The sequence below is a fragment of the Pelodiscus sinensis genome, chromosome 5 (assembly GCF_052426305.1).
Source record: "Pelodiscus sinensis isolate ZL-2025 chromosome 5, ASM5242630v1, whole genome shotgun sequence".
In the NCBI taxonomy this organism is placed as follows: domain Eukaryota; kingdom Metazoa; phylum Chordata; order Testudines; family Trionychidae; genus Pelodiscus; species Pelodiscus sinensis.
In genome coordinates, this window is record NC_143056.1 from 114,915,416 (window position 1) to 114,936,195 (window position 20,780).

The 20,780-nt window shown below is 42.9% G+C and overlaps 1 protein-coding gene across 5 annotated transcripts in view; it reads left to right on the plus strand.

Annotated features, from left to right (window-relative positions):
• The window catches only part of PTPRJ (protein tyrosine phosphatase receptor type J), a 144,295-nt gene that overhangs the window by 119,325 nt on the left and 4,190 nt on the right, over positions 1 to 20,780 (plus strand). For all 5 annotated transcript variants that reach the window (XM_075928125.2, XM_089778664.1, XM_075928128.2 and 2 more), the window contains 11 exons: positions 2,407 to 2,620; positions 2,768 to 2,892; positions 5,298 to 5,385; positions 7,973 to 8,014; positions 8,968 to 9,055; positions 11,435 to 11,525; positions 12,526 to 12,599; positions 12,732 to 12,866; positions 16,763 to 16,882; positions 17,571 to 17,731; positions 18,552 to 18,687. In XM_075928125.2, the coding sequence (XP_075784240.2) occupies positions 2,407 to 2,620; positions 2,768 to 2,892; positions 5,298 to 5,385; positions 7,973 to 8,014; positions 8,968 to 9,055; positions 11,435 to 11,525; positions 12,526 to 12,599; positions 12,732 to 12,866; positions 16,763 to 16,882; positions 17,571 to 17,731; positions 18,552 to 18,687 (1,274 nt within the window). The remainder of the gene's footprint in view (positions 1 to 2,406; positions 2,621 to 2,767; positions 2,893 to 5,297; positions 5,386 to 7,972; positions 8,015 to 8,967; positions 9,056 to 11,434; positions 11,526 to 12,525; positions 12,600 to 12,731; positions 12,867 to 16,762; positions 16,883 to 17,570; positions 17,732 to 18,551; positions 18,688 to 20,780) is intronic.

Here is a 20,780-nt window from a genome sequence, read left to right on the forward strand (position 1 = left end):
GAATGGCTGGAATGGCCAGTAAAGGGTACCCCCCCCATACATCACAATGCCCAAGGGCAATCATGAGCTCAGTCAGATCCCTTCCAGTCCTACGCTTCTAGGCTACATCTAGACTGCCCCCACTTGCGCAAGAAAATATGCAAATGAGGCGAAGCGGTGAATATCGCTGCGCCACTTAATGAGCCGCCATTTTGCGCAAATGATAAAAAACTACATTTAGAACATTATTTTAAGCAGTGATTGCCTGGCTTGAGAGTATTACTAATGTTCCACATTCAGGGGTGTCTACACAGCAAAGTTATTTTGGAATAACAGCCATTATTCTGAAATAACTATGCGAGTATCTACACAGCAATTTTGTTATTTTGAAATGATTTTGAAATAACGGCCAACTTATTCTGACTTCTGTAAACCTCATTCTATGAAGAATAATGCCTATTCTGAAATAGCTATTTTGAAATAAGGCATGTGTAGACACTCCACTTCTGCTATTTCGAAATAGCTCCTCACCAGGGCCATTCTAAGTTATTCCTCATGGGGCTCTAAATCGAGATAGCACGTCTACATTAGGGAAGCCTGCCTCAGACTAATTTTGAGGCTTCCCTGCAGTGTAGACGTGCTATTTTGAAATAAGCTATTTTGGAATAACTTTTCCGGAATAGCTTATTCCAAAATAACTGTGCAAGTGTAGATGTAGCTTAAGAGTCCAGTAAACACAGTAACTACTTCTTCTGAGTCTTCTCTTTTAGGAGTGGATGATTCTCAAACAACTCCTATTTGGTCTGTGTTGACCATTTCTCTGATCTCTCTACAGCAAGAGGAGGCTGAAAGAAGCCATTACATCTCAGTTGTTTGAGGTTTATGTACTAAATCCTGGCATACTAAGAGCTTATCTTCACAACCAAATTAGGTTTTATTAAGTCCAGATTAGGACCTTCACAACCAAATTAGGTCCTTAACTCCTCAAAGTTATTTTCTGACTCAGTATTAAGCACAGCTTTGCAGACAGTGAAGACAGGGACAATGTAGTACCTGCCAGCTCTGGCTTAGTCTAGCCGCTGTTTTCATTTCTCCTTCCTCAGGCTAGATTTCCCACTGTCAGAATCTGGTTTGGTTCCTGCAGTAGCTGGGGGCTAAGTCACTGTAGAAGGCTAAGCCATTGCAGAAAAAGTCCACACTTTCCAGGGTCTCAAGCTCCAAAATAAATACAAGAGTCTTCCTCTCCATTCTCAAGCTGGACAGAGCCTCTCCTTCCTGAAGGTCTATTTGACTCCTTCCTTTACACTCTAGACCCTCTCTAGCCTGTCACCTTTTCACTCCCCCTACCTCCACTTGGTGCATTCCTGGGCTTTGTTGATTTCCTCCCAGCTCTCCACCAAGCACGGACTCCCAGGGCTGTCTGTCTGGATTATCCCATCACTGCTTTGGGTCCTCTACAAGCCTCTGTTTTAGCTCCACCCCAAAAGGCTTAATTTAGCCCTATGACCTGTCTGTTATGTGATTTTGCTCATTTTCTTCACCTGCGGAAGCGGGGAAGTGTGTTGTAGGTGGCAGTGGATCTATCTCCCCTGAAGGGGCCATCCTTAAAGTTACCCTGTAACAGGCAAATTGTCTGTCGGCTGTGGTAAACCTGTAGGTGTCAATGAATCTAGGTATCTAAATGTGACTTGTCTCATATATACTGACTGCAAAGCTGTGTTTGTTACAGTAGTTAATGCAGTTTCTTAAGGTCAGGTTCTACAACAATCTAATTTGTCAAGTGAATACTGTCTTAGAGGACTTTCAGCAGTGTGCGGTGATGTTGCAGTGGAGAAGACTTGAGTGCAGGTCATTTTCTGCAGAAGTTATGTTGTACAACAAGTCTTCAGCATATCTAAGAAATTAAAACCAAAAAGTTATGAAAACAGTGACTTTCTTGGGGTAGGTTAACATAAGAGTGAATAGAGTATCTGAGATTGCCCATAATGCCCTCAGCTTTTAATTTCAGGCAATATTTCACATTTCCTGGAATAGTCACAATCGTTAATATTTTATTGTTGCGCTCTGTCTGCACAGCAGTTATTTTGGAGTAACTAATGTTATTCCAAAATAACATAGTCTATGTCTACACACAAGCAGTTATTTTGACATAATGTTGAAATAATGTTCAGTTGGAAGACTTCTTATTAGGTCTCTAACTCTGACTTCCTGCTATGTAGACAGCGCCAAAAGCTGAAATAAGCTATTTTGACTTAAGCTATGTAATTGATGTAGCTCAAGTTGCATAGTTTATTTCGGATTTAGCCCTGCTGTATAGATGTGCCCTTATTGTCCTTGAGCCAGTCACTTTGTTAGAGTATAATTTTACAAAAACCTTCATTTTCAATTTAATTTTAGTTGATGTTTATTGTATGTTTGTTTTCTCAGAAGGCAATAAACCTACAAATAGCAGCCTGAAATATACATACAAGGACTTCAAGGATAAGAAAACAAACATTTACATAACATATATCATAAATGCTACGCAAATGAGAATCGTTTCCTCCCGTTTGGATAGTTCTCAATATGAAGTGGAAGTAGGAAACAGCCGTACCTCATATGGCTATTACAATGCACCTCTGGAACCACTTGGTTCATACTGGTATTTATCTCATTGTTTGATGTAATTTCCTTGTACACAATTGAAATTTAAGTAATAATTGGATCACCAGATCACAAATACTGCTCGTCAGGCTAAGATTGTTAAAGTTATGTAATGTGACTTTTCATTTTTCTTCCCTCTTACCAGGGTGAGTGTTGCAGGTTTCACTAAAATTGAACTTAGCAACAATAGTGATGGTGGAATCATTGACGAGAGAAGTTATGTATCATTTACAGATTTTTCTAACAAAATTTCATTACCCCAGAATCCAGGTAAAGATAAAATAAAATATTGCATCAAATGTTTAGTATATATTGGGCCTATTTGTGTGCTGTTCCATATTAACACTTGATATTGACATCATTTAAAGGTGTTTTACAACACCAGAATAAGAGGGTGGTCTAGTGGTTAGGATGCTCCCCAGGGACTTCAGAGACCCAAGCTCAATTTCTTGCACTGCCGCAAGCTTCCCGTGTGTTTAAGTTTGTGTTTTCAGAGGTGTTTAAATGCGTAAAGATCGAGATCCTAGTGCAATTTTGAAAAAAAGTCCCACCAGTAACTTAGATGCCTGTCTATTTTTAGGTGCCTAAATACCTTTGAAAATGTGACCTCTGTATATCACTTCCCCTTGTATAAAATGGGAATAATAGTACTTTGTACTGCACAGGGTGGTGTGAAGATGAATACATTAAAGATTGTAAGGTGTTCAGCTACTGGACAAATGTGGGGTCAAAATACCTAAAATAAATGAATCTTGGTTTCCAATGCCAGTTCAAAAACTCTTGTAATCTCAGTTGAGAGGTGGTGCAGAAATGCCAAGTTTTTATTCAATGAAACATTATAAGTTAACCCACATACTCTGATATGAAACTTGCTGCAGATAGTAGAAGTCAAAATGTGCTACCCCTTTCTAGTATGACACTTTCCTCTAAGACTTGTCCTTTCTGTTAGTACGCAGTTTGTGAAATGACTTGCAGGTTCAGATTTAAATAAATGCATCTCAGACTATCTGTGTTGCTCCCTTATTTGTATAGCTGGAAATGCAGCTTCTCAGGCTTTATCTTGCAATTGAAATCCAGGTATAAAAATTGAGCTGCCTTTCAGAAATTGTGTATGATTAAATAAAACTTGAGAGAGGTGAATGGATCTATGGCAATTTACACCAGCTGCCCCTTGGTTTCTTTGCACCATTTCTTCACTTTGAATACAGAATTTTCTCTATACAGGCAGTCCCCGGGTTACATACAAGATAGGGACTGTAGGTTTGTTCTTAAGTTGAATCTGTATGTAAGTCAGAACTGGCGTCCAGATTCAGCCGCTGCTGAAACTGACCAGCGGCTGACTACAGGAAGCCCAAGGTAGAGTTGCTCTGCCCCGGGCTTCCTAGAATCAGCCTCTGATCAGTTTCAACAGGCTGAATCTGGACGCCAGTTCCATACAGATTCAACTTAAGAAACCCAGGCGTCCCCAAGTCAGCTGCTGCTGAAACTGATCAGTGGCTGATTCCAGGAAGCCCGGGGCAGAGCACCTCTGCCTCGGGCTTCCTGTAGTCAGCGCTTGTCAGTTTCAGCAGCGGCTGACTTGGGGACTCCTGGGGCAGAGCAGCTGGGGTGCTGCTGGGTTGCTCCAGTAGCGCCGCTCCTCAGCGCTACTGGACCAACCCAGCAGCACCCCAGCTGCTCTGCCCCAGGCGTCCTGATTCAGCCGCTGCTGAAACTGACCAGCAGCAGCTGAATCAGGACGCCTGGGGCAGAGCAGCTGGGGTGCTGCCGGGTTGGTCCAGTAGCACCCAGAGCGGCGCTGCGGGACCAACCGGCAATGCCCCAGCTGCTCTACCACAGGCGTCCGGAGAAAAGCCTGGTCTGCGGGGGGGGAGGGAGGGCGGGAGGGGGGTGTACTACCTGCGCCCCCCCCCCCCAGCAGACCAGGGAGACGTGGGCGGCAGACCGAGACGCACCGCGGTCCCGCCGCCCGCGTCCTCCGTGGCTTTGCTCCGCGTCTCCCTGGTCTACTGGAGACCAGACGACCAGGGAGACGGGGAGCAAAGCTTCTGAGGATGCCGGCAGCGGGACAGCCACGGCGCATCTGGGCTGTCCGCTGCCCGCGTGCTCCCTGGTCTGATCCACAGTTACGTCGGATCCGCAGTTACGAACGGGGTTTGCTCCGCGGCTCCCTGGTCTGCTGGAGACCAGCAGACCAGGGAGACGGGGAGCAAAGCCGGGGAGCACGCGGGCAGTGGACAGCCCAGACGCGCCGCGGCTGTCCCGCTGCCGGCGTCCTCAGAGGCTTTGCTCCCCATCTCCCTGGTCTGCTGGTGTCCAGCAGACCAGGGAGCCGCGGAGCAAACCCGGTTCGTAACTGCGGATCCGACATAAGTCGGATCCGCGTAACTCGGGGACTGCCTGTAGTTAATCGTTTATTATTGTTAACTAGATTGAGAGGTAAAAATAAATTCTTATAACTGCTTTATGCAGCTGTGAACCACCTTGGATAATTCATTTTATTTTTGTAAAATCTTTAACTGCATTATTTTCTTGTTTTTTGTTTTTTTATGTCTATCATTCTGGACATTAGAAATTCACATTAGCTTCTGTTATCGTCTATTGATATGTTGGATTCGTATTTGTTTGATATAGAGAATTTATGAAACATGTCTCTGTTTTTAACCTCCCATAAGATGTCATCACTGGAGCTGTGGTTGGATGTATTTTAGGCGCAGTGGCTATAAGTGCTGTAGTGGGATTCATTTTCTGGAGACGAAGAAGGTAACACATGTTTAACTGTGACACTAGCATTTCACTATTACAATATGGTAAAGTGATTTAATTAGGATTGGGCCTGCTTTGAGCAAAGGGTTGGAGTAGATGACTTCCTGAGGTCTCTTCCAATCTGCTATGATTCTATGAATGAAAAAAATAATTAATATCTAGCTCTTCTGTCATGCTTTTCATATAGAGGCAGAAGTCATTGCTATTCCTGTTTTATAGGTTGGACCTCCCTGATCTGGCACCCTCAGGAAACTGACCAGTCCTGAATGAGGGAGTTTACCAGATCAGGAGAGGTCAATTCTGGCCCCCTGCTACCAGCTTCCAAGTTCTTCTGGGGAGTCTGCCAGCTTCCCAGCTGCCAGGCTTCCCTCCCAGTTGTGCTCCCTGCCTTGGCTCTGGCTCCAGCACCAGCTGTTGAACGTATTTCCCGACCCTAGTCGTAATTCCAGCCCTGCCACCAACACCAGCACTGGCTGCAGTCCTCGAGCAGCCACTCCCTCTAGCCCCAGCTGCTGGCTGTGCTTTCCAGCCCCACTGCTAGCCTCGCTCTTGGCCCTACCCCAGCCACTGGCCATGTTCCCTGGCCCTAGCCATGTTCCCAGTCCTGCTGCCAGCTCTGGCCTCTGCTGCTGACCACTGGACTCCCGGCCGATCCCTGCTCCCTCTTTGGTCCATCAACATCCACAGATGTTACCAGACCAGAGAGACCTGGAGCAGAGAGTTTCTGCCTATCCCTTAAAAAACCAATGTTTTAAAATGAGCTCTGTCGATACAGAACGTTCACTTGCCTCACACGAATTCATTCCGACTTATTTAGGTGATTTTGTTGCACAAATAAAGCCTTCAGTGTGACATCGTATTCCTGAGCCAAATTCTGCTTTGTTACACTGGTGTAATTTCAGACTTACATTGGCATTTGTGTAATTCGGATCAGAATTAGACTTAGTGTCATGTATATGCCGTGCTCCATAGCACATTTGTAATTAGTACTTGAATGTGTTACGTTAAGCTATTTTTTCAAAGCAGAGAAGATCATAGCACATTATATTAGAATAAATCACAGCTCATAGCTGTCAGTGTGTGTCAGCGGTTTGCATGGGGACAGTGAGAGCATGGCTACCTTATACAGGATAGATTTACAACCCGGCTTGCCATAAACGAAAACTGCATAGACAAGAGGTGTATAGGTTTTTTTTTTTCTTAATTGGCCACATGGGAACCCAAATTGTGGTCCGGGATTTCCTCTCTGGAGCTACATCTACACAACAGAGTTTTTTCAGAAAAATGGCTATTTTTTGAAAAAAATTCACTTATGTCCACATTGCAATCGTGTTCTTTTGAAAAAAATCAAAAGAACAGAGGGTTTTTTCTGACATTGGTAAACCTCTTTCTATGAGGAAGAAGCCTTTTTCTGAAAGAGCTCTTTTGCAAAAAGGCGTGTGTGGACGGGGAAGAGGGAGTTCTTTTGCAAGAAGAGGAAAGAGGAAGAAGCACAGGTGCCCTGGTGGTGACTCCATCCATAGTAATCACAGCTTACATGCGAGAGAGTCCATTCAGTGCGAACGCTATCTGTCAAAAAAGCAGATCGCTTTTTCGATGCACTTTGTGAATGCGGACGCTCTCTTTCGGAAGAAGTTTTTTCAGAAGATCTCTTCCGGAAAGGCTTCTTCCGAAAGAAGCCTGCAGTCTAGACGTAGCCTAGAATTAATGGCAAAGCTTAGTGAAAAAGATCTGACAGACGAGGTTTCAGAAATTGTCTCAGTAAATCTGTGAGAAAATCCGTAGCTGCTGTGTTCCTCTAGAAATCTGAAATGTGCTATGTGTGTCTCTAATTCTTGAGTCTTTTCTAGACAGTCTGGAATCCATCAAGGCACTTTTTATTCTTATGTTACCAGTCAGAATAATGCTGAGCAGACATTCTAAAATGCTACTAAAAGACTTAGCAGTCATCTTTGACTTTCCTTTTCCTTTCCATAAGCTTCCCACATTGACTAACACTTGCTTTCTCAGTAGAAGATCCAGGAGAGCATCTTTCTTTGAAGCTGTGAAGATCCTTTGTATTCATACAGCAAGGATGTAAACACATTGATATCTGACTTCTTAAATCACTATGCAGCATGTGGGCCCTATTTCAAAGGCATTTTCAACACTGCTATTTTAGCCACGGGTGCATATTCTTATGGTAGGCACAGCTTACATTGGCGCGACATGATTTTTACTGATATACTTGATCCTGGTTCCAAACTAAGAAAAGCTGTAAACCAGGGATCTGCATTGGTACAGCTACACCAATGCCTAAGACTGCTGTTTACTCACAATTAGGATCAGTTTCCTGTCGCTCAACTGCATTAGAACAGACTAACACTTGTCCATTGTTCATTCATGATCACATTTCTTATTGAGCATTGTACTGCTTTCAGTAAGTGCAGGGCATAAGGGCAGCCGCAGATAGGGCTTCTTGTACAAGATCACATGGTATATGAGAAACTATCATGCAACAGTCATTGAAAGAGCTTCTGCCAGGAATCTCATTTGTGTTTTGCATAAATTCTACTAATCTCTCCCTCTCTCTCTACCCCAACAGGAAAGATGGACAAAATAGTGAGCTTCCCTTTTCTCCAATTAAGTGAGTTAAACATTCTTTCATCCACTATTTTCTGAGTTTATGTAATATTGGCAAGATTATTCCAATTGTTGAAACTTATGTTCTGTACAGTTTTCAGAGGCGGAGTTCCTGGCATTAAATCTGTGAATACTTTGTTTCCTTGGAATTCAGAGAGCCAAACATAACCTATTGCCTGCTAAAAATAATTATGTAGAGACTTTCAATGCTGCCAAATGGATTTGAACACCCACTTCCCTTGAAAATTAATAGGACTTGGTTGACTAAGTCTCTTAGGTGGCTTTGTTGTAAATTTTTATGACCACTGACAAAATAATCCAGATTGCAAAGTGCAGTGTTTAGAGGCCCTGTCTTCATTGTCTGTGTCTATGCAAGATTGTACTCTAGAGCCTAGATTCTCCCCTGTGATAGGGCTCCTTTGTGCAGAGCCACCAGTACAAAACAGCCTGAAAGTCAGGATGTCTGGACATGGCAGGGTCACTCCAGTACTGGGGAAACCTCAGGTAGTGCATAGTCACCATAAAATGGCTCGTATATCATATAAGGACATGGCTAGGGTATCACAGTGAGTCCCAGTAGCCCTTTGAGGCCATTGGCTGTAAATTATATCCAGTAATAGATCCAAAACACGATCAACCCAGGATCAGGAACTCCCAAAGGTGACTTAATGCCATCTTTTTACATCCTCCTTCCTAAATTGCATTGACACAGTACAGCATTGGCTCTATATGTCTAGCTCTCCAGCAGTGCTTGGGGTGTATAATAAAGCCTGCTAGAGTTGCATAGTGAAAGTATAACTGCCATGTGTCTAATCCTTTCTCTCTCTCTCTTTTTCCTGCCTCAAGACCCAAGAAGTAAGTAAATCACATTTTGTAAACGTGCATGCATGCCATTAACTGACGTTACAGTTTAATTAGCTAATAGCAAATACTAATAAATGGCTTTGCTTGTTTTAGATCAAAGTCGGTTAAAGTTGAAAACTTTGAGTCCTACTTTAAGAAACAGCAAGCTGACTCCAGCTGTGGATTTGCTGAAGAGTATGAAGTATGTATTGCCAACTGGTATGGAATTCAGTTAAAGTATTTTTGCAAAGGGAAAAAAACCAGCTTCTCTTTGGGCTATAGCCAGGGTTTGTTTGAGAGAGAGAGAGAGGTGAGCTGCATCAGAGTCTGGACATGCACAAAGAATACGCTTTTGTCACAGTACAATTATATATAAATCCTGGCAAAATCAAGGTGAAAAATAGATAATTCCATGCACTGGGCACTGCAGCCTTGTGGACTGTCCTGCTTCACATTCAGATTTTTAGTTCTCCTTGATCTAGTCCTCCTTGCAATGGGACTAGAGCAAAGACAATGAGCTCTCAATCAGCGCTCGTATTATGGGGCATCTTGCTGTAAAGTCCCTGTAAGATGTAGCGTATTAAGTGCTGCACATGTGCGCAGGGCTGCAGCAGGGAGAGATTCCTCTCCTTCAGCTCCAGACTTGCCAAAGCAAGGAGAGCCACCCCAGCCTCAACCCAGCTCAGCCAGGTATCTGCCATGGCCAGGGGAGAAGCTCATCTCCTGTTGCCCCAACCCAGCCCTGGCCTGGACCTACTGCGGCTGTGGGAGAGGCACTTATCCTGCAGCTCCAACCCCAGAGCTGCTGCGGCTGGGTGAGGCCTCTCTCCCCTCCAACGCAAATGCTGCTGCAGGGAGTGGAAGCTGGGGGGTAAGAGAGGAAGAGTCCTCTCTCCCCATTGCAACCCTGAAGCAACTTGTATCCCAAACCACTCATCCCCTGCCCTACTCCCAGAGCCTGCAGTCCATGCTAGATCCCTCATTCCTCAGCTCTGAACTCCTCATCCTCAAGCCCTCACTCCCTTACACCCTAACCCTCTGGCCCGGCTCGGAGCCCATCCTCCCAGAGCCCACACTCCCAACCGAAGCTCTCCCCCTCATAATGTCCCAGTCATGAGACACCACACACATTCCGAATCCCTTGGCCCCATCCACAGCACATGGATTTTATTATGTGTACCCGTGTTGAGGTGATGTATTTGTAGGGTTGCTAGGTGTCCAGTATTTTGGTCTCCTGTCCAGTAAAAAGAAAAAAATCAGAAAATACCAGATACCTAAAATGTCTGGTATTTTCTGATTTGTTTTCCCAGCCAGGAGGCGAAAATACTGGACATCTGGAAACCCTACGACACACTCAGCAACTGGGCCCAGCCCCCAGCTTCCCGTCCTCCCCTGGGGCCCTGACGCCCCCAGCCTCCCGCCCCTGGACCCCCTGGTTCCACAGCGAAGCTGCATTCTGGCTTGATCAAGAAAATAAAATGGCCACCAGCACAAAGTCTAAAGACCATGGGGAAGTAATGCTTTCCCTGGGTCTTAGTGCTCAACCACTCCTCTGTTCCTATCCTTCAACAGTTTTGCTCCCTCCCCTCCGTTGCCCCCCCCAACAGAATTTTTTTTTGGGGGGGGGAGGTGTTCGGTATTTTTGGTTAAACCATCTGGCAACCCTATGTATTTGCAGTACCTTAACTTGCTTTTAGAGCTGTAAGTTGCCTTACAGATGCTAACTGTTGTTTCCCTCACTTGAATAAATACTTTTTCTGTAAAGTGTATATGAACTCAAAGGTAATGAGAGAAAGCCCAAAACAAGGAAACAAGCCATTTGTTAGTGTAGACACTTGTAGAAAAGTATTGAATAGCTCTATTGTCTGCTGTGACAGAAAACTTTCCCCTCCTTCCTGAAGCCAATCACTGGCTTCCTGTCTCTTTCCACATCAATTTCAAACTCTTTATTTTAGTTTATAGTGCACTATATAACTTTACGCTGCCATCATTTCAGGTTATGTATCCTCCAGCCCCTCTTTCCTCAGTGCCCTCTTCATTATCAACCCCCGGCCCTCCTCTTTGTCTCAGCTCCAAGTCATCCTCACACCATCTCCTGTTGCTAAATAAGGTTCTCCTCCTGTGCACAGTTCCTCACCCTGCACAGTATGCTTAGGGCCTGACAGCCAGAGTTCATATTCATCACCCCAATTCAGCAAGGAAATGTAAGAAAGCCAAAGGGACTTTAAATACATGCTGGATATTCTGCATATACCTAAGTGCTCCCCTGTCTCCGGGCCTGAGTGAACATGCAGTCACTCATGGCTAGGCGCGCATACTTTAGAGTAAGTGCAAAAATCAATTTGTGAGTTGTACATGTTTATTAATCATCCTCTCCTCCCTATGAGGTTTGCTGCTTTCTCCTTTGTACTCTGTTTTAAAAAAGAAGAGTTATTTTTATTATCACTTCTCCAAGACCTACAGACTTCACTACTGCAGGGACGCCATACATGTTAGCACCGTTGGCATGCCCCAGTGATTGGCTCTGCCCTGTCTGTAAACCAGTGTCATCATGAATAAAAAATTCTTTATTTTACTGTAGGAACTCAGGTCAGTGGGCATTAATCAGCCTAAATTTACAGCTGAACTTCCGGAGAACAGAGGAAAAAATAGGTACAACAATGTCTTGCCATGTAAGTCACTTCTTTAGTTTTTGCATGTTGTATTTGTGGTTGAAAGTTCAGGTTGGGTTGGTTTTCAATGATGGAAGGTGCCGGAGTGTTTCAAGAATGGGTACTGATGTGAATTTCAGCATAAGGACACCTGCCATAGACATTGTTCAGTTTTCCATAAACAACAACATTCACAAAGTGTAAACAGCTTTTCATCAACACACATCTTTGTGAGTCCATTTTGGTGGCTCATCCATAGTGAAGCTCCATCCAACAAGCTTGGACTCCTGTGTAAGACCCAGGCCAACAGATGGCTACAGATAGGCAGGGGAGCATAAGAAAACTGAGACAACAGCAGTTGCATGACAGGCAGTGGTCTCTGCACACCAGCAGCCTAAGTGCTGTCAAGTTGTTTGTTGGTGTCACAGCAAAGAGGAATTTGAAGGAGTAATTTGAAGGAGAATAATGAGGCTGCTTTGCAAATATTTGTGAAGCAGTCCTCCCACAAGTGAGGGTCAGCATGGGAAAAGGCATTTATGTTCTTGTGGTTGCCAATTAAATGATACTAAATTTCATGTTCTGTATTACTGATGTCAACTCAGCACTGTGCCCACAGTCCCTAGATTTTTTCTAAGTGGATACCTATATATACTGCTGTCTCCTAATGAAATAGCTTATACTTTATCATCCCTACCCATTTTTCTGTGCTTTAAATTATATGGCATTTAAAAGCTGCCTGGCTTATCCACATGCACACATACTGTATAGTCTATATTAAAAATAATCAGTTTGCTCAATATTCTGAAAATTAAACTTATTTTGTTGAACACTTGTCTTTTATAGACATCATTCACTAAATCTCTTCTAGATTGTAAAATCTTTCTAGTTCTGATTCCTATAGTAACATATATTCTAATTTTTAAAATGCATATTGGCTTTGAAGCCTTGTTTTCAGGGCTTGAACATTGTAATATTTTGCAAGGAGCTTAAAATCCTAACTCTCACTTTTTTTTGTTTGCAGATGAGATTTCTCGTGTTAAACTTTCAATCCACACCCATACAACTGATGATTTTATTAATGCAAACTATATGCCCGTAAGTCTACTAAAATCACTAAAATTCAGAAATTGGGTCTGTTTTATGACAGACTTGAAAAGTTGCATTATGCTTTTAAAATGTTATTGTCTGATAAGTAAAAATAGTTATATAGTTTTATTTTTATTTTAGGGTTACAACTCCAAGAAAGAATTTATTGCTGCACAAGGTCCATTACCCAACACCATAGAAGACTTCTGGCGCATGATTTGGGAAAAAAATATCTATGTTATAGTTATGTTGACAAAATGTGTTGAACAAGGCAGGGTATGTTTTTGTTAAAACCACATTTTCCTTTCAGATATAATCCACTAACTAATAAGCAAGATCATAACTATGGTTATGTAGCACCTGTTTATACTGGGGTTCCAAAGTCTTTAAAGATTATAGAACAAGTATGAAGTTTATTTTATTCACTTCCATGTTTTCATTACTGTTTGGGGTTTAGTAGCATTTTTTTTGCAAGGGGAGGTGGAGTTCAGCATTGCACAATTTGTCTAGGTACAATTATGGACATTATGATACATTATGCTTCTCCTGAAGCATCTGGTATTGACTCTTGCTGGAAGCAGGATACTTGACTAGATGAACCAACACATCAGCTCAATACTGCAAGAACAGAAATGCAGAAGCATAAAAAATGCTAGAAAATACATCCAAGTCCTCTAATTGATTTCACCCATGATAATGTCTTAAACCGCAAAAGTGAAAGCCATTGTATGCGCTTCTTGAGCATGTTCTGGTTGTTTGGCTAATGCTCAAACAGAAAATGCCAGAGCTAAAGCTACTCAAGCAACCTTAACTTTGCTTAATTTGTATTTTTTGTGTCAACTTTTTGTCCCTCTTTCACTGTACATGTTTAAATGCATTAACTTTCCATTTGGGCCTGATATGCTTCCACTGAAGTCAGTGACAAAACTCTCAGGCTATGTCTACACTACAGAGTTTTGTAACTTGAGGAACATCCACACTGCAATCGCGTTCTTCCGCAAGGAAATCAAAAGAACAGAGGGGATTTTCCGGCATTGGTAATCCTTATTCTACGAGAAAGAAGCCTTTTTGCAAAAGAGCTCTTTCGCAAAAAGGCATGTGTGGACCGGGAAGAGGGAGTTCTTTCACAAGAAGAGGAAAGAGGAAAAAGCACAGGTGCCCTGGTGGTGATTCCATCCATAGTAATCACAGCTTACATGCAAAATAGCGTCCATTCAGTGTGGACGCTATCTGTCAAAAAAGCAGATTGCTTTTTCGATGCGCTTGGCAGTGTGGACGCTGTCTTTCGGAAGAAGTTTTTTCTTCCCAAAAAAGCTTCTTCCGAAAGAAGCCTGCAGTCTAGACATAGCCTCAGTGACTGCAGTGAAAGCAGGAGCTAAACCTTTTGAAAAAACTAAACCTTTTGAAAAAAAGGTTCTTTTGACTATCTAGCTAATCTCAGTATCACACAGCTGAAGTGGACTAAAAATGCTATGAGATACACATGCTAAACAAAAAAAAAACCCTGGTTTTGAATCACTAGGAATATAATGTACTTATTGTAATAAAATATATCTAGAAAGGTTACAGGCATCCTGCCATTCATTAACAACATAATCCCAGCAGTATAAACAATCAGTCTGACAAGAACTTTGCAAAAATGCTCCCTTCACTGTTTCAGGAGATTTTCTTCAAACATCTGCAGAAACCCTTTCAAAAAGTCATTTTTTGCTGCCTATACAGAAGGTCACAGAATCATAAGACTGGAAGACTGGAAGGGACCTCAGTGGGTCATCTACTGCAGTCCCCTGCACTCAAGGCTGGACTACATATTATCTAGACTAGGGATGCGATAGTGTAGTCGATTAATCGATAAGCAAAAGCTTATAGGTTAATGTTATAGACAATACGCATTACCCTTCTTCCCCTGGCCGGTAAATTTTTTAGCAGGCTGGCCAGCCGACCGGCTCACTCATGGCTTGCGACAGGTCTAGGACCTACTCTGCTGCAGCTCTGCATTTAAAGTGTATTAGGAGCTGGGCCAGCTGGTTGCGCATCTCAGTCCTGGCTCCTGCTGGGTCTGGGACCTACCTCCTCTGTAGCTCTACATTTGAAGTGTATTAGGAGCAGCCTGGGCGGGCAGCCACGCTCAGTTCTGACTCATGCCAGGTCTGGGAGCTCAGACGTCCCCTAGGCAGGGGCTGCTGCCACCCTGCACTGCGGCTTCTTTATGAGAGGCAGCAGCACAGGGCAACAGGCAGCCTGTCTGCAAGGGGAGCTGGTTTTTAAACTGGCTCCCTTCGCAGACCAGCTCCTGCCTGGCACCCTGCACTGCTGCCTCTGTATCAGAGGCCGCAGCACAGAGTGGCAGAGGGCTCCTCAGGTTTAAGGCTGCTGGCCCCACCCCCAGGGACTATAGATTAGTCGAGTAATCGATTCAAATTCATGAGGTTACTTGACTATTCAATTAATGGATATTTAACATCCCTAATCTAGACCATGCTTGACAGGTGTTTGTCTAACCTGTTCAGTGATGGAGATTCTGTGACCTCTGTAGGTAACTTGTTCCAGTTCTTGACTACCCGTTTCTCATATTGTTTAAGTTGATTTTTAAAAGTATGTTTGAACCCAGGGAGCTTCATGCTGTTGTTGATTCATTTCCATTTTAGAACACAAATCATAAAATTTTCATAGTATGAGGAATTTTCAGTTGATTGGAACCTGGAAATTCCTGTTCTATGGGAAATCATGAAATCTCCAAATAATTAAAAAAAAAAACATTTCTGCATTGAAATGAAAGCTCTAAATTTCCCAAAGAATGGGAATTCTGACTTTTTATTTTTATTTGTGGAGAAGAGGAGGTGGGGGGAAATAGCATTTTGCATTTAACTTTTTAAAAACACAAATACTGAAGTTCTGAGATACCCAGAGACCAGGCTGGGTCCATGCTCCTAGATGAGGTAACCAGAGTTGGGGACCAAGTACAAATATAAGAAATGAGACAACTTTGTTTCATGTTAGAGACAGAATTTTTTGAAGCAGCATTTCCTATCAATGGACAGGAGCTGTACATATAAAATCTCACTAATAGTAACAGGGCAGGCACTGAATAAACCTTTGTTGACCAGATATTAAGAGAGACTGAGCATCCATGACTCTTGTTGACTTCATTGGGAGCTGTGGTTGCTCTGAACCTTGGACTCAGATGGCTGATATATAACCTATGACACACATGTGGCTACATTATAATTCCTTTGGCATAGGGTGCTCCAGGATGGAAAGATGGAGGAAGCTTTCACTCCAACACCGTTAATTCCCAATATATTTGTATGGGAGGCAATCATAGCTCAGCTGCAAGCATTGAAGATCATAAGGGGGTATCTAGTGCTGCTGGCAGGCCCAGAGAGGGTTGTTTGGATAGGGCAATAAAGTTACATGAGTGATAAATGCAACCCACTGTGCTCATACCAAAGAAATATTGCATACTTCAGGACATTAAAACATACAGAAGCAATGAAAATCAGGAACAGAATTGCATTTTGTATTCCTTTAAGCCTGTTGTCATCTAGAATCTTATATAAGTGAGTAAATTGTATTACAGTATAAGCTGTGTCATCCAGCACTTTAATATCCAGAAAACTCAGTTAACCGGCATCTGTCACAGATGGCAATACAATTCCTCCTTCAATGAACTGGAAAAATTCTGATAGCCATTTGGCATCATTTTTCAACATTTTATGGCACTTTTGAAAGTCAAGGTTGTAAACTTGCGGCAGTAAAATTGGTTTGTGTCATGCTTCTGCATATAATACCATTATTGGATTTTATCTAACGCATCCTGCAACTATAGCAATGGTGAAAAATTCATGAACCATCAGTGTAAAACGCAGTTAAATGGCATATTTGATTAACCAGCAACCCCCATTCCTCATGAATGTTGGATAACAAAGCTTGTACTGTAGCTTGTTTTCTTATTAATTTCAAAAACGCTAATCATGATTATTATCATTTACATCTATCTATTGAATGTCCTCAAGTCCAAGATGGAATGCAATTTAGGAATAAAAAGGGGAAATATACAGTTTATCCTCACACTACTTTCCCCTCCCTGACTTTGCTTTTTCTTTGCACTCCATAAAAGCTTTCTGCATTGCTGCTGTGCGGTATGGCTAACTTTATCACTTGCTTTTTAGACAAAATGTGAGGAATATTGGCCAGACAAAGGGTCCAAGTATTACGGTGACATTACTGTAACATTGATCTCAGAGTTTGTCCTTCCAGAGTGGACAATAAGAGACTTCACCATGGAAGTTGTGAGTAATTCATTGTATGTGTAACACTCTAATGTGGAAGTATATTTACTGCATCTCTGTGCAGAGAAATGCCAGATCAGCATGGGGAAAGCAATCCTTCCTCCAGACTACACAACAGAAGTAGAACTTAGCTAAAGGAAAAATATAGTCCGGCTTGTTTTAATTTGGCACTAGTCTCCTTGCTGTGTAAGGTGTATCAGCAATAGACTTCATGTGTACATATAGTCACGGACTATATGTATATCTATGGATTGGGCCCATAATTTGACCTGTCAGTGCTCTATTATATAATCTTTTGATGGGCCTGCTAATGAATCAGTATGGGGACTTTGTTTGTGATTTATGTGTTCTCTGCATGAAAATTTGTCGACAAGATCCAGTCACATTATGGCATCACCAGCAGCTGTGATGCAGAGCCCATGCTGTGACCCTGCAGCCCAAGTTGACATGAGCAGGCCTCACTCATACACAAAAGAGACCACAGTATAATGGCAAAGGCAAAAAAGAAGAATTTCAATTGTTTATCTAAGCAAAGGGTTTTCTCAATTGTTTATCTAAGCAAAGCAGTGCACAGTTCACAGGAAGCAACTATAATAATGCCGAACTAGCTGCAATATTTTCCTACCATAATTAGTTTGCAATGTTCTTCTGAGACCTAATTTCTCATCTCCAATGTATGTTCTTTTAGAATAATGCAACTGAAAGCCACACTGTTCGCCAGTTCCATTTCACTTCCTGGCCTGACCATGGTGTTCCAGAGACAACAGACCTTCTTATCAACTTTAGACATCTAGTAAAGGAAAACATGATGCGATATCCCCCCGAGTCTCCCACTCTGGTGCACTGCAGGTACGGTAATTCCACAGTAGCTTCCTTTTCAGAGCAAGTTAATTACTGAAGTGTTTCATTTAAAGCAGTTGAAAAAACTCAGCACCTTTACTATTGAAGTAAAAGTATTGTCCATCCTAGCAAGCTATATGAAAGGGCCTTTTACTATATACCCGAGAAATGCAATAAAACAAAATGGATGCCAAAATGCAATACATTCCAGTAAACAGTTCAAAAAGGGGTTTTGTTGCTGTAACCCTTTTGGGGGGTCTCTCATAGACAGGAAAGTTTAGCATAAAATTGCCTTAGAAGAGCACTTTATATATAATCATAGACTCAAAGGACTGGAAGATGTCATCTAGTCTGGTCCTCTGCACTCATGGCAGGACTATGTATTATCTTCCCATTCCTGACAGATGTTTATCTAACCTGCTCTTAAATATCTCAAGTGATAGAGATTCCACAACCTCCCTAGGCAATTTATTCCTGTGTTTAACCATCCTGACAGTTAGGAAGTTTTTCCAAATGTCCAACCTAAACTTCCCTTGCTGCAATGTAAGCCCATTGCTTCTTGTCCTATACTCAGAGGCCAAGGAGAACAATTTTCCCTAATGTTAATGGGTTTTTTGAGCTTAGAAGAAATCCTACACCCCTACTGGCAGTGGTAATAAGAACTCCAACAGACTGTGAGGGTCTTGATCCCAGTGGCTCCTGAAGTCAGTGAAACATCTTCCTAATAACTTCAGTGGCTTTGCATTAGACCCTGGGTTGTGTGTAATTGTGAGAAAATAGTAGATGCAAGCCTGTCAAGCTTCTGTCTAACATAGTCATGTTACTGCAGTGCTGGTGTTGGCAGGACTGGTACTTTCATTGCAATTGACCGCCTGATCCAGCAGATGGAGCTGGAGCACATGATTGATGTGTATGGAGTAGTATATGACCTTCGAATGCATCGACCTTTAATGGTGCAAACAGAGGTAAGGCACATTTTTCTTCCATTTAACATACCTGAAGATAACTGCATAATATCTCACGAAGGGCAACGTAACTACGCAACTCAAATACGTTCCATTTCAGAGGCTTTCTCCTAGTCACACCCAACATTTCAAAATGGTCTGCTTTTGTCAGCAAACAGAGGAGTGCCCAGTGAAGGGACACGGAGCTCCTCACAGTCATCCCCAAATCAGATTTCCACTCATCCTGCCCTGTATCTTCCCAGTGAAAGCAGCTATGCCCATGGACCATAGTAAAACTCATTAAGCTGCCACAAAGAGGTGGGGAGCTGGGAGCAAAGTGATCCCCTTGTGGTGAGCCGAGAGAGCTTGAGGCTGAGGGGGAAATTATTCCAGCTGGCAGCACCATTTTGGAGCTCTACCGTTGGGCCTGTGTTTTTCCTTTAAAATTTTCCACAGTTGACCATTACCCATTGAGATCCAGATCCATCCCTGTGCGGACAGGGAGTTCTGCACAGACTCCCCCTTCTCTTCCATAGGTCTGAAGTGAAAGCTGGAGAAATCACAGACTCTGCTCCTTAGGCTCGGGGGAAATATTTGTGCTTCCAGGTAGTCACTGCCACAGCTCTTGGTGTGGAGCATCTCTGTCAGAATTACAGAATTCCCATTTATGAATCAGTTTGTTTATTTTGTGGGTCTGAAAACATTGGATAGTCAGTTTCACTGTTTCTCCAGGCTGACTATTCCATGTGGTTTGTGTAGGTCTTTCACATATCAACAAAGGGGCGTAAAACATTTAAAATACCCAGGAAAACAGAAATGTAAAAAACCACAGAAAATGGCAGGGCAACTCTGGCACAGCTTTGGTACCTGAAACTCTACTGGCAGGCACTTAAAGAGTTAATCTGGAGGGCCTAATTTCAATGCTGACTACTTGTGTCACTTGGCTCTATTGCCAATAAAACGCTTTTCTCCACTGGTACATGGACCTCCCTCAGCTCCTTGCTCCCCCTCTGCACTCACATCATGACAGGGACTTTTTTTTTTTAACTTTGAATAGATTCGACTTGATGGGGTCAATTTTTAAAGGAGCAAATAGTAAAAAGCCACTGTCAACTTGATTTCTTTCAAACTGGCTAAAGGGTGTTCTGTCAGATTACTTAAAATGATAAAGTACGTCTTCTCTTTCACAAGGGGGAGTTGTTCGTCTGTCCTTGATAGCTAGAAGGGTCTTGGGTCTACCACTCCTGTCATCTTCCCTTTGTTTTTCTGCCTACTCCTGCCTCTTCATGTTCATGTTCAGCTGTGCTGCTGCCATAATGAGCAGCAACCTCCCCCCCCCCCCATGGGCATCCATCTTCAATTGACTAATTAATTGAATGACATACGAAATATTGTCAAATGCCCCAAATAACCATACTAATTTGTAAGTATTACTTGCAAAAATAGTGGTACAGGTTGAACCTCCTTATCCGAAACCCTCAGACCTCACTGGTCTCGAACCTCTGGGAGTTTGCTGGAGCAGGGGAGGTCATTGCCAACCCCTCTTCTGCCAGCCTCCAGGCTCTCCCCTGGTACCCCCGTACCCATTCCAACCTCCCTTCCCAGCCACTGCCCTGCTGCCACTGGCCCAGCAGAGCTCCCGGACGCCAGCCCTTCTCAGCTGGACTCCCAGCCAGCAGGTGTCTCTGGTCGAGGAACATGTGTCCTCCAGCGGAACCATGGATGTTGCCAGACCAGAGTCCCGGTATAGAGTGGTACAACCCATATGACCATTCAGATGGAAATATGAGTCTGAAATAATTTTCTGTATGCGTTGGCTTCTACCAGTAGCCGCAGTTGGTTTAACCGACACCTTGGGCTCTGTGAAAAGCCATAAGAACCTTGGCATAGCCAAAATCCATGAAAGAAATACTCCACCACCTTGAAGATGCCCTGTATCAGTGGTCCTTTTTTCTAAAATCTTTCAAAGGATCTGAACACCTCTTTCCTGGATTATGAGGCACATGCTATGGCTACGTCTACACTGCAGGCTTTTTGCGCAAGAACAAGTGTTCTTGCACAAAAGCTTGCTGAGCATCTACACTGCACATGTTCTTGCACAAGTAAATTTATAG